General features: G+C 46.9%; 1 protein-coding gene across 4 annotated transcripts in view; it reads left to right on the top strand.

The window, feature by feature from the left end:
• The window catches only part of ccny (cyclin Y), a 36,191-nt gene extending 22,926 nt beyond the window's left edge, over positions 1 to 13,265 (top strand). For 2 of the 4 annotated variants that reach the window (XM_076970981.1, XM_076970982.1), the window contains 9 exons: positions 78 to 112; positions 1,142 to 1,165; positions 1,849 to 1,952; positions 2,514 to 2,549; positions 2,723 to 2,780; positions 2,958 to 3,077; positions 6,160 to 6,326; positions 9,095 to 9,257; positions 9,602 to 13,265. In XM_076970981.1, coding sequence (XP_076827096.1) covers positions 78 to 112; positions 1,142 to 1,165; positions 1,849 to 1,952; positions 2,514 to 2,549; positions 2,723 to 2,780; positions 2,958 to 3,077; positions 6,160 to 6,326; positions 9,095 to 9,257; positions 9,602 to 9,718 — 824 coding nt within the window. In that variant the 3' untranslated portion in view covers positions 9,719 to 13,265. The remainder of the gene's footprint in view (positions 1 to 77; positions 113 to 1,141; positions 1,166 to 1,848; positions 1,953 to 2,513; positions 2,550 to 2,722; positions 2,781 to 2,957; positions 3,078 to 6,159; positions 6,327 to 9,094; positions 9,258 to 9,601) is intronic. The other 2 variants (XM_076970983.1, XM_076970984.1) reach the window with 1 other exon arrangement.
• The last annotated feature ends 238 nt before the right edge of the window (positions 13,266 to 13,503 follow it).

The following is a 13,503-nucleotide window of genomic DNA, read 5'->3' as shown; positions in this document are numbered from 1 at the left end:
AGCTTAGCTTAGCTGCTAAGTAGATGGCTTGAGTTTGCTGTGTTGTGCCTTACTGATGAGGGGTTTTCTCTTTTCAGTTCGGGAAAAGAGGAAAAGTCTTTACGTCAACCACGTAAGTGTCGCCTGCACGTTCCACACACCACTGTGTTTTTGAACAGAGCGTCTGAACCTCTCAGTTGTGATGACACACACGCGCACACACACACACACACACACACCCATACACACACACACACACCCATACACACAATCAATCAATCAATCAATCAAAGTTTATTTGTATAGCGCTTTTCACAACACATGTTGTCACAAAGCGCCTTACAGGATTTAAAAGGTTAACAATACTACGGGTCCAGAACCCTAATGAGCAAGCCAAGGGCGACAGTGGCGAGGAAAAACTCCCTATGATGGTGGGGAATAGGAAGAAACCTCGGGAGAACCAAGACTCAAAAGGGAACCCATCCTCCATTGGGCGGCCCGTTAACACACAGATTACACAAAATACAGACAAATACACAAGTCACACACAAATCACACAATCAGACTAAGTAAAGGTAAAAATGAAAGTTCTGGGTTATGATATTGTCACTGTAAATGTCTGTTGATGAACGCCAGGCTTTCATTCCATGTCGGAGCAGCGATGCTGGTATTGTAGGCTCCGACTGCAATGTTACTCTCCAGGTGAACCTCGGAGAAAAGATACGAGATGTAGTAAATATGTAACAGATTACATTTACACACACACACCCATACACACACACACACATACACACACACACACACACACATACACACACACACACACACACATACACACACACACACACACACCCATACACATACACACACACACACACATACACACCCATACACACACACACACACACACACACACACTCTCACACACACACACACACACACACACGTACCTGGTGGAAAGCTTCCCTCACGTGGGGGCGGAGCCTTGGGTGCACAGCGTTATCTGTGGGCGTGTGGTTTTTTTTCATAGATTTAAAAAATAATTTTATTTGCATGCATACACCACAAATCTAGTGCTGTTTCATGCCAGCCACACATGCATGGTTGTTATGTGATAAACCGCTAATACTCTGGGTTATAATTTGCTTTATTGTTTTGCAAGTTGACACATATTTTGGAGTCAAAGGTACAGTATAATGGCATTTATATTTATCTAAATAATCAGTGCGGATGCTCATATGGAAATGGAATGTGTTGCAGTATGTTGTGTGTTGTGAATGTATTTAAGTATGTTTTCAACATGTTCTGATGTACTTTATGATGTGCTATGTGGAATATGGTATAAAGGCGGAGGAAGTTGTGGTAATACTGATGGACATACACATACAGCAGTCTCATAAGTCAGAGCACAAGACAAAAGTGATCAGGAGTGATAATCAGGGTCTCTTCTGTCTCAGTGTCTCCTCTGTCTCATCTCTCTTCTAGTTCTCTCTTGGTCTCTTTTACTCTCTCTGTGGTTGTCCTCTCTCTCTCATATCTCTCCACTAGCTCTGAGCTCTTGTCCTTAATCCTCTCATTCTCTCTCTCCATCCCTCCTCTCCATTTCCCTTTCTTTCCATTCTCTCCACCGCCTCTCCTCTGTCTCTCCTCTATCTCTGCTCCCTTGCTCCCCTCTCCTTGCCCCCTGTTCTGTGTGTGTGTGTGTGTGTGTGTGTGTGTGTGTGTGTGTGTGTGTGTGTGTGTGTGTGTGTGTGTGGCCCACTTTCAGATGTTGCATGTTGTCTGTGTCTGTGTGGGTGCATGCTTGGGGCTTGATGATAACAGCAGCCGTGTGTTCCGTGTGTGTGTGTGTGCGTGTGCGCATTTCAGCACCATCCATCCGGCCCAATGAGACGGAAGTACAGCTCCTGTTCCACAGTCTTCCTGGATGATAGTACCGTCAGTCAGCCCAACCTCAAATACACTATAAAATGGTACGTGTGTGAACGCTGGTGATGTGATGCTAGTGAGCGTGACGTCCTGCAGACACACAGTGGAACAGCTGTTAACTGCAAAGGTGTCACCTCGTATGCATAGTGTACAGACCTTTGCGAGCAGGTGTAAGGTATTAACCATGTTTCAGTGGACCAGTACACCTGTTGTTGTGTGTTTGTATTTGGTGAAGTCAGGCTGATTAGCACAGAAGTGTAATTCCCCGGTTTTGTCATTATTCAACATATTTGTTGCTTAACATTAGACACTTTTATTACCTTGTGTTTCTAGTGAATTCTGCTGGAGTTTATGTAGGAAACATTAATGCAGTAATATAGTTTAATAAAGTTTAATGCAGTAATATAGTTTAATGCATTTTTATGCAGTAAAAAATGTGTTGAGTTCTAAATGAATGTTGAGGTCAGGTGTGAGTGGCACTGTGCGTGCTGCTGCTGGTCCTCTGGGTGTGCTGGGTTGCCGGGCGACCACCCAGCTGGACAGACTGGTGGCTGTTAACGCTTTCACATTAATGCTTGGTTACATCTTCTCGTTCCTGTTTGCAGTGTTGCCCTAGCGATCTACTACCACATCAAGAACAGGTAGGTCCCTCACTGTAGCCTACACATCACTGCAGCATGCGCTGGCATGGCGTCCTCAGTAGCCAGGGGTCGTGTGTGTGTGTGTGTGTGTGTGTGTGTGTGTGTGTGTGTGTGTGTGTGTGTGTGTGTGTGTGTGGAGCATGTGCCTGACCTTTGTCTACCTGTTGTGGCAGAGACGTGGATGGACGGACACTGCTGGACATCTTTGATGAAAAGCTTCATCCTCTGTCAGTAAGTCATGCAAGATGTACACGCACGCACACGTGCACAGGCACATAAACGCACACACACGTTCACGTATATGTGCACACACACACACACACACACACACACACACACACACACACACACACACACACACTTGCTCTTTCAGCCTCAGAGTGGTCTCTGTGCTCCGTGTGTGTTCAGAAGCTGGAGGTGCCGGTGGACTACGACAAGCACGACCCTGAGCAGAAGCAGATCTACCGATTCGTCCGCACGCTCTTCAGCGCCGCCCAGCTCACCGCCGAGTGTGCCATCGTCACGCTGGTGAGTCCGCAGCTCACCTGACCTGGTGCTACGCCGCAGGTCTGCACACAGCCCTGCCCCGTAACGTCCTGGACTGTCCTGAATGCCGGTGCTGTAAATGTCCACCATCTAGACCTTTTAAGAGTCTTGGGTCCCAGAGGCACATTCCACCTCGCAGCATGCGAACGCACGGAAGCAGTGATTCACCACTGTGGTTTAGCACCGGTCTAAGGCTGATCCCTATCTGGGAAGTCAGTCATAAAAGGGCTATTTGTGTGGTTAATCTGTTCCCATACGCCATTCCACAGATGCTGAGGGAATGAACAGGTGGTTCAGAGCCAGACACGCTGGGGGCGGGGCGGGTTAGGGGGCAGCGGGAAGCCCATCCCACCAGGCTGCAGCCAATCAGCTGTGGTGGGGAACACGAGCTTGTTATAGCTTAATGTTTAGCCTCACAGGAAATGTGTGTGTGCGTGTGTACCCTGATTTATAGCTTTTTTCCCCCCATAATTTCTCCCCTCATTATATATTGTTTTTGCAAGTAACATGAAATAATATTTTGCTCTTAGCACAATATACACACAGCCCCACCCACCCACACATAGCCCCACACACACAAAGCCCCACCCACACACACAGCCCCACCCACACACACAGTGAGAGAAATTCAGAGACTTCCATACACTCATACATCACAATGCCACAATAGCCAATCAGCACTCATCTGTCATACTCTACCCCCCCAGTCCCTCTAACCTAGCCAACCAATGATGGCTGAAGGCCACGTCTGGGTCTAGGCTGGACCACGCCCAGTGGTGCTGTTTCCATGACACCCAGAAGTCATGGGAGACTTTGTATATCTGAACTCAACAGCGCTCATGGAAGTCTTCATTAAAGTCTCAGATTGCCTAGTGAACCCTGTCTGATGGTAATGAAGTCTCAGCAGGGCCCTGCCGTCCTCTCTGAGCCGTGGTCAGCCAGGGATGAGTGGATTACATGGTAGACTCACAGTGTACAATCAGTGTACCTGTGTACCATCTAATCCAGACTTTGAGCCTGTTTACCATCTAATCCAGACTTTGAGCCTGTTTACCATCTAATCCAGACTTTGAGCCTGTGTACCATCTAATCCAGACTTTGAGCCTGTGTACCATCTAATCCAGACTTTGAGCCTGTGTACCATCTAATCCAGACTTTGAGCCTGTGTACCATCTAATCCAGACTGGATTAAAAATGGATTAGATGGTACACAGGCTCACAGTCTGGATTAATCCCATCACACGCACCAACATGCACACACACACTATCCTCTTTGTTCTTGTTGTTCCGGGTCATGATGGTTATTTAGTTGGTGTGTGCTGGACAGGCACGTCGTGTCCAGATAATGATCTGAACTCTCCGAGCTGATGTTCTCCAGATGCTCAGAGACAGGAGTACAGACAGCAGAGCTCCAACAGGTCTTACTGCACACCAACTCTGAGATGGCTCTGATCTGAACCTGACTGCTGACTGCTGAGCGGATTGCCTCGGGAGACGTCAGTACATCAGGACGTCTTGTGATTCAAATGAGACACAAAACAAAAGCATGCAGTTAGATCCAGGTTGCTGTTGCCATGGTGTGTTCTGTGGGCAAGATTCTCAGGGCGTTTCTTATTGATCATGTTTAGATGATGGCGTTTGCACCCCCTACAGTTCAACTCCATCCATGCATGTGAGGTTCGTCCATGCTGACTTACTTACACACGCACACACACGCATACACACACACACACACACGAACAGAGTTAGGGTTGCCCACAGGCAAACACCACACCACTAGCTAGAGGGTTACTGAGATTGAGACTGTGATAAACCATGATTCACATTCTGGGTGTCGTGTGTGGTGACCCTCCATGCTAATGTGTACGTGTGTGTGATGACAATTCATGCTGGTGTGTGTGTGTGTGTGTGTGTGTGTGTGTGTGTGTGTGTGTGTGTGTGTGTGTGTGTGTGTGTGTGTGTGTGTGTGTGTGTGTCTGGTGAACCTCCATGCTGGTGTGTGTGTGTGTGTGTGTGTGTGTGTCTGATGAACCTCCATGCTGGGGGGTGTGTGTGTGTGTGTGTGTGTGTGTGTGTGTGTGTGTGTGTGTCTGATGAACCTCCATGCTTTGTGTGTGTGTGTGTGTGTGTGTGTGTGTGTGTCTGATGAACCTCCATGCTGGGGTGTGTGTGTCTGATGAACCTCCATGCTGGGGTGTGTGTGTGTGTGTGTGTCTGCACAGTGGCGTGTGCTGGTCCACAAGGCTGCCTTTGTCCACTGCTCTCTGTGGTTCCACACTCAGTACTGAAGCATGCCAAGCCCATGTTCTTTAAGCAGCCTGTTAGACACACAAGGAGCTGCGCAGTTGCTATGAGTAACACACACACACAATGAGCTGTGGGTTTGCTATGCAACTCTAATTATAAGCAAAGCCACATCCAAGAGCAGGCTGCTTTGTCTTCTGCGTAGGGTAAGACACACACACACACACACAAATGTGTAAATAATGCATTCCTGTGTTGTGCTGGAGAAAAGCTTCAATGACAAGACGACTGCAGGTCATTGTTACAGTACCACCCATGTCCAGCTAAGAGGAGCCCTTGGGTTGCCTTGAAACTGAAGAACTTAACAGGCCAAACCTGACACAGCAGGGCAGGTGGGCGGAGTCAGAGCAGGACAGGTGGGCGGAGTCAAAGCAGGGCATGTGGGCGGAGTCAGAGCAGGCCTTTCTGCTGTCACCTCACACAACCTCGGCCCTTGGGATTTTGACTGTGACAGCGAGTGACGTGTCTGTGGGGAGTTGTAAACAGACAGGGAACTTTAATGAGTCTGTCCTAAGGAATCTCAGCCCCTGTCTGGAAGTCTCATTCAGTCATGTGGCCTGCCTATTTCTGGAAATATATCGGCTCATATTAACGGGTGTGTGTATCCTCACCCTGTTTCCCAGAGACTGGAAAGGCATGAAATGTTTCAGTAGTGAAGCTTTGTGGTTTTACAGCCCATTGTGTTGATATACTGCAGCCAAATGTGTTGGACATGCTGGTGCAGGTTGTGTGTGTTCTCACACACCTCCCCTCCCTCCAGGTGTATTTGGAGCGACTGCTGACCTATGCCGAGATCGACATCTGCCCCGCCAACTGGAAGAGGATTGTGCTGGGTGCCATTCTGCTGGCCTCCAAAGTGTGGGACGACCAGGCTGTGTGGAACGTGGACTACTGTCAGATCCTCAAGGACATCACCGTAGAGGACATGTGAGTCACCCTGAGTGTGTCTGCGTGTGTGTGCGTGCGTGCATGCATGCATGTCTGCATGTCTGCGTGCTTGCGTCTCCCCTCAGTCTCTGAATTTCCTCAACACTTTTGCCCCAAACTAATTGTACTGTCAGAGGCTTATGTACATGTGTAAATGAGGTGTATGTAAATGAGACATTGTCTCCTTCACCTTTACTCCGCCCACCTGACACTTGTAACAGACAGACTAGCCAGTCCCCTTCGGGAAGAGTGGAGACTCTTGGCTGTACAGTGACTGTGCACTGTTCGTGGTGCACTGTAACCCGCTCTCGTCTGAGAGCCATGTGACCTACACAGCCCCAGTGCTAAAGGCCCGGTGTCTTTACAGAGTGGAAGAGGCTGCGTTCTGTGGGAGGGTGGGTTTGGCCCTCGGGGGCTCCACGGGCTCAAGGCTGGTGTGGAATCCTGTGACCTGTGACACAGTGATAGCTGAGCCGCAGAGCAGGACGCAGGCTCTGACCTCTGACCCTTCCTGAGTTCACAGTTATTTTAAAGGCGGTGTGCTGCCCGTGTGCCTGAGGAACTGGAGGAATTTATGAGAGAGATACTACTCAGACACCGAACTGTGTCTGTGTAAGAGAGAGAAAGAGGGAGATGCTTCTCAGACACAGTGTGTACTAGGGGTGTCGCGATTAAAAAATGTATTCAAAATCGATCGAAATTGTCAAGATCTCGAGCCTCGAAGTCAAAAAGAGGATCAACGATCCCTCCCTCTAAGCTATGCAAGCACCCACACTACGCAAAGTAAAGCCTGGTTTATACTTGACGCATCGCGAACGGCGCGAAGGTCCGTGCGCCGAAAATGACGTGATCGCGGTGGCTCCGCCCGTGCGCAGATCCTCGTTGTGCACCTCTATTTTTTCAATTTTGTAACTTTGTGCACATCGCGCTTCAGCGCAATGAAGCAAGTCATGTTTGGAATTAAAGCACTTGTAAGTCAATTTCAAGGTCCAGTTCAATAATTCCCAGCACCCAATTACCTAATTAATTTTAATATTTATACATATACTCATAATCATTTGAAAAAATTTTGCTTTTTCATCACATTAGTTAATGTTTGTTTATTTTCAAAACGCCCAATCTTAACTTCTTCACGTTCTCTCATGTTTCGTCCTGGAATTACAAGAGGCTCGTATTTGTTAACGTAATACAAGAGAACTGTTCAGTCAGATAGATATTTGTTGTGAAACAAAGTAGTTACAATTTCAAGCATTTTCAAGTACTTTAGCCTAAATTCCAGCACTTTTCAAACCTGGAACACAATGCAATATAAAAATTTGTCAGGTAAATGTTCCTTCCCCTGTTTTTGAGGGGTGTTTCTTTATACTACCACATATCATTTCAGACACCACTGCAAAGAATGTGACGCGCCAAGTATAAATGCCTCCGCCGTTCATGCAGGTTTGCGCAAGGTGTGCGGAGTCGTGCGCTACGGTCACTCGCGAAGTTTAAGGTCGCATCTTACAACTAAAGTGTTGCCCTCCATGTATGAAGACACTAAAGATATTGGTTTTTTAAGAAATTTTGTAGGATGGAGTTTAGTTTGTTAAGGCTCTATTTGTTCTATTATTTTGTACATGACTTCCTGTATTTTTTTTATTATTTATTTTATGTTGCACATTGTTGTTACCAAAAAAAGCCACTAGATAGCAGGTACCCTCTGTGACCTCATTTTTGTTATTATTATTTATTATTTTGTTGTTATTATTTGTTTGTTTTTGTCGTTTTCCACTGAGAACAAGATTGTTATATTTATCTTAATCAAATTATTTAAATGTGATCATTAGTGCCTAATGTGGTGTATTACAGATCACTTGCATCACTTTGCATCACTTATATCAAACCCACCTTTTGAAATAAGATATTGTAAATTTGATTAATCAAACCAATGACTGACCATAGACTAATCTAAAACTGGCATAGGCCTCTCTGCTGTAAATCGAGAATCAAATTGAATCGTGACCCTAAAATTGGAAATACAATCAAATTGAGGATTTAGAGAATCCTGACACCCCTAGTGTGCACGTGTATGTTTGCGTGTGAATTTTTGTTTGCGTATTTCAGAGCCTCCACTTTCAGCTGTATTTTGTGTGTGTGTGTGTGTGTGTGTGTGTGTGTGTGTGTGTGTGTGTGTGTGTGTGTGTGTGTGTGTGTGTGTGTGTGTGTGTGTGTGTGTGTGTGTGTGTGTGTGTGTGGGGGGGGGGGGGGGGGGGGGGGGGGGGGGGGTGGTTATTTTTTACCAGCCCACATGAGCACTGTGTTTTTCCATTAGAGTTCAAGCCCAGAGCTGAGATCAGGTCTTCCAGTTTCATCTGCCCACGTGATTGGTCCCCTTCACTTCTGCCTGGACTCACATGCTGTGTGCTCTTTATTTTTATTTTTGAATCATGTCCTTGTTCATTTCCATTTCTATGTCTTGTCACTTCCTGTTTTGACTCCTACTCAGCACAAGCTGCTCTGCACCAGTAAACTCCATGAGAACTCCATGAGAACTCCATGAGAGTTCACGAGATCAGTCCAGCAGTAATGAGGGGATAGTGGGGAAAAAAACAACTTTACTCAAAGAATAATGAGGGGACATTCTTTTGACAACTTGCATTAGGTCGACACAGGTCGTGTTTTACTGTGCCGTTCTGACTCCATTGCTTGCTGTCTCCCTCTCTCTCTTTCTTTCCCTCTCTCTCTCCTCCTCTCTCCTTCTCTCTCATTCCCTCCCTCTCCCGCTGTAGGAACGAGTTGGAGAGGCAGTTCCTGGAGCTGCTTCAGTTCAACATCAATGTGCCGTCCAGTGTTTATGCGAAGTACTACTTTGACCTGCGCTCCCTCTCTGAGGCCAACAACCTGAGCTTCCCTCTGGAGCCCCTGAGCAGGGACAAGGCCCAGAAACTGGAGGTGAGGCAACCTCACACACACCCACACACAAACACACACACACAAGCTGTGAATGCTGTATCAGTGCAAGGGGCATTGAAGCAGCAGGAGAGTGATTATCCATCCAACATACTGCTGGTTGGATCCAGCTACAAGTTCTATAAGTGTGTGTGTGTGTGTGTGTGTGTGTGTGTGTGTGTGTGTGTGTGTGTGTGTGTGTGTGTGTGTGTGTGTGTGTGTGTGTGTGTGTGTGTGTGTGTGTGTGTGTGTGTGTGTGTGTGTGTGTGTGTGTGTGTGTGTGTGTGTGTGTGTGTATTGCCGTATTGCCCAGCTAAAGTGTTGCGTCTGTCTCCCTGTCCTCACAGGCTATCTCCAGACTCTGTGATGACAAGTATAAGGACTTGAGAAAAGCAGCCAAGAAACGCTGGGTGAGCGCGGACAACCTGGTGGTGGTACGCTGGTCCCCGGCCATCATCTCCTAACGGCAGAACGACCCCAGGGTCAAGGGGCGACAGAGAGAGACTGTCCACACAAGCCTCCTTCCCAGGGTGCACCACGGTGTCCGCTCAGTGGCTCCCTGGAACGCCAGCACCTCCACTCAGCCTGGGGGGCTTTTCACCCTCAACACGTGTAGTACATCTGAAAAAAGCAGCCAGGTAGAAATGTTGGACATTCAGCGGAGGGAGAAAGGGTCAGAGGGAGAGAGGGAGAGAGAGAAGGAGGGAGGGAGGGAGGAGGTTCGTAGAACTGCTTCAGCTGAATGACAGCATCACTTGCCAAGGAGTCTCTTCAGGTTTGGTCTGGCACCAGGACTGGGTCCCCAAGCCCCCAGGGCACCATGGACCATTGGTGTTGCAGGTTAGGAAGTGTTCACAACAGGTTTTTGTTTGACAGCATTCCTTCCTTCCTTTCGTTTGTAGCGTCTTTGCTTCCCCGTGGTCCTCTGTGAAGTGCTAGGACAAGAATGATGGTGTCCCAAACAACAGCAGTGCATGCTCTCAGCCTGGCTCCGCATGGCCCCTCCCACCACGGCCCCTCCCACCATGGCCCCTCCCACCATGGGCCCTCCCACCATGGCCCCTCCCACCAGAGGCCTCCCACCACCACCTCCTGCTGCTGCCAGGGCCATAAATGCTGCGTTCAGACTCTGCCTTTATTCCTCTGTAGCTCTAAGTGCCATCCTGTAACGTTTTGGTACCCAATCTTGGATTGTTGTTGTATGCTGATTGACCTTTGTCCTGATTCATCTCTTTTGATTATGCATTCCGTTTGTAATCTTGCTTGGGGATCCGAACCCGTTCCTGTGTGTCCAGACCGCGGGGGAGCTCGGAGGAGCAGAGTGCCTCGTGTTGCCACGCTCTAAACACCTGCCCACTCACTGCAATTTCTTCCTGCGAAAAGGAACCCAGATTTTTATTTATTTATTAAAAGGGGAAGCCGACATGGACATATGGATGACCTGAGTGCTGTGAGGCGCTGCAGGTGGCCTACGGGGGCTCCTGGTCCTGTTTGCAGGGGCCCTCCACTGTTCTCTACCGACACAAAGCCACAGATCAGCAGGAGATCCCAAACATCGAGAGAAAGTGGGTTACAAAATGCCGTAGAAATGCTCTCCTGTTGCCATAGAGAACACGAGAAGCCCTGTGCTTCAAACAGAGTGACCTACTCCGTATCAAGCCAAAAAGACACCAGTCCAGTCCAACTGCCCGCAATATGGCCACCTTAAAAATAAATCAGCGACCACCCCAAATATCATTTTGATGCAGGCTTCACTCCACTTGAGTAACATTTCATTGACCTTACACATAATTTGGCCTCTCGGACCAAGCAGTGAGCAACCCAGCAAGCAAGATCAGTGAGAGATGAAAGATCCAGAATAACTGAGATTAGCGTTTCAGAGCTTGAAGTCTTATTTATTTCTCTGCATTCGTGCGTCTGCAAGACGCAACTGGAACAGTGACTGGTCAAAGGAGTTCATTAATAACCTTTTTTGTCAACCTGGTTTTACAGTAGTATGGTGTACTGCAGTTTGCTCTGATGGGTTTTGTCTGTAGCCAGTAAAGCTGCATCTCGGATAATGGAACAGAGAGACCGAGCTGGTGTGAAGTCCACTCCCATTGGTCTACCTAGGGGACCTGGCCGTAGCCGACACAGAGATGGCCTTAGCCTCCAGCGTGTGAGATGTCACGCTTTCTCCACCGCACTCCACTCATCAGCGTGGTGTTTTAAGTTGTCATTATATATTAAAATAACGTTTGCTTGAATTGCTGATCTTCCATTTGAAAAAAAGGTGTTGAAGTAAATGTTTTAAAAAAATGTCACCTGATGTATGTATAATTTCAGAAATATTTATTTAATAATACTATTCATCTGCAAATAAGAGACTGGTATTTTTTCTTCTCGGAAAAACGAAACACTCAGATCAGAGAAGCATTAAAAATAAAGATAACTTTTTGAAAATAAATTTTGTACAGTGTACATACTGTGTTCAGAAAGATCATAGTTTAAAATATTATGTTGAGATATTTATGAATAATCAGTGTTTGTGTCCAGCCGTGTCTAAATAGTCATCGCTGGGGATGAGGCCGATATTTGTGTGGAGGCGAAATAAAGACGGGAGCTAATTAACTGGATGGAGCCTCGATACACGAGAAAGAAGGAAAAGAGATTCGCTTTGGTAACCGTTAATGTGATCGTGGTTTTACCAGACACCATCTGAACCCCATCTCTTCCTCTTCTCGCTGCTGATCTTTCTCGTGTTTGGAGGCGGGGTTTAGGGAGGTGGGGTTTAGGGAGGTGGAGTTTGTCCAACCTGAGCATGGCTGTGGGGTTGACCTGTGTTTTCTCTTTGTGCATTAGTGTTTCTACAAAAACGGAAAATCTTCTGGAGGGGTTTCCTGTCACTAAGGATTAGTTGTTGGCTATTGCGTTCCTGTTGTTTCTTTGATTATTTTTTATTTACATATACGCTTCTAGAATTGATCCCATCCTGTTTATTACCTGGGAACTGTATTTATGCTTTTGTGAAGTGTAGACACTTTAGAGCCTTCACTGCCAGTCTGTACGTTTAAACCACTGCATCGCCGTCTGTGGAACGAAATGTCCAGCGTTCGGAGTGTCGCGTAGCCACTAGACCCCAGGTGTGTTCCCAGGCGAGAGCGGCTTCAGGAGGAGGTGCGCTCTGCACGTTCACACCACACTGCACATCATCGAGGTGAATGGTGAACTGGAAACCCGTGAGGAGCAGGGGGACCGACGTGGTGGAGTCACCTGGAGAAGTATGCACAGCATGATGGGAGTGTTGTTTATAATGTACTTGCACAAGTGTGATGAGGTGGCTGTGTGTGAGACTAGCGTGACTTCAGTGGACCGGCCTTGCACTGAACTCTACCTCTGCATAGATCTTCCTTTGTCTTAAAGGTAATATACAACCTCTTTCTCTTTCTCATACACACAAACTCTTGTTGATTTATTTAATCTCACTGATTTTTCATTTGAATTTATAGAATTTACTATTGTCCATTTTCAATGTTTTTATACTGTTGGTAGTTTCCTGTGCTGACTAACACACGCAGAAGCTGCTGTCGTGTTTTTTTTACTTTATTACCGTTGTTACAGTTGTTATGGTTGTTACGGTTGCACTGTTTTCTTCATTTCCATTTGATGGCTAGTCATAGTTGTCTGTACCTGACTGAATGGCCCACTGTTGCTGTATTCATGTTGCTGTCCTTCACTGTGAAGGCCCCGCCCTCAGGAAGTGCTGTCTATCTGCAAACCAGGCTTTGTTGCTGTATGATGGGGGGGAGGGGGTCTGTACTCTGCAATGTGGGGTCTGTACTCTCTGCAGTGGGGGGGTGGTCCTGTTCTAGTTATAATGACCCAGTAGAGATGGAAATGGCAGCAAGAGTGTTTCCTACTTTTTAACCTTCTGATTTTAACCAGAGCTCACACTTCAAAGAGCAATGTTTAGAAACTTGCACAGGAAATAAACTTTTAAATGTTGCAATAAACGTTTTCTGGCTGCTTGTATTTGCTGGTGTGTGTTTAGGGTTTTACATTTTGATATATGTAGATACTGCATTTAAGTTGGATTGATATTATCTTTGTCAGAAAGAATTGCACCAATCTAAAATACTGTCGTTATAGACACTGCTTTATTGTTAATGGGATGGGAGCCCTGATCAAGGACACCTCAGCCGTGGTTCCTGCTGGTCACGAGGCTTGAGTCTTTACGTCCATGAAGCGTTCACACCAGACCTGCAGCAGC

The sequence above is a fragment of the Brachyhypopomus gauderio genome, chromosome 13 (assembly GCF_052324685.1).
Source record: "Brachyhypopomus gauderio isolate BG-103 chromosome 13, BGAUD_0.2, whole genome shotgun sequence".
Classification (NCBI taxonomy): Eukaryota; Metazoa; Chordata; class Actinopteri; order Gymnotiformes; family Hypopomidae; genus Brachyhypopomus; species Brachyhypopomus gauderio.
Note: the sequence above shows the minus strand (reverse complement) of the source record. Positions and strands in the feature narration are given on the sequence as shown.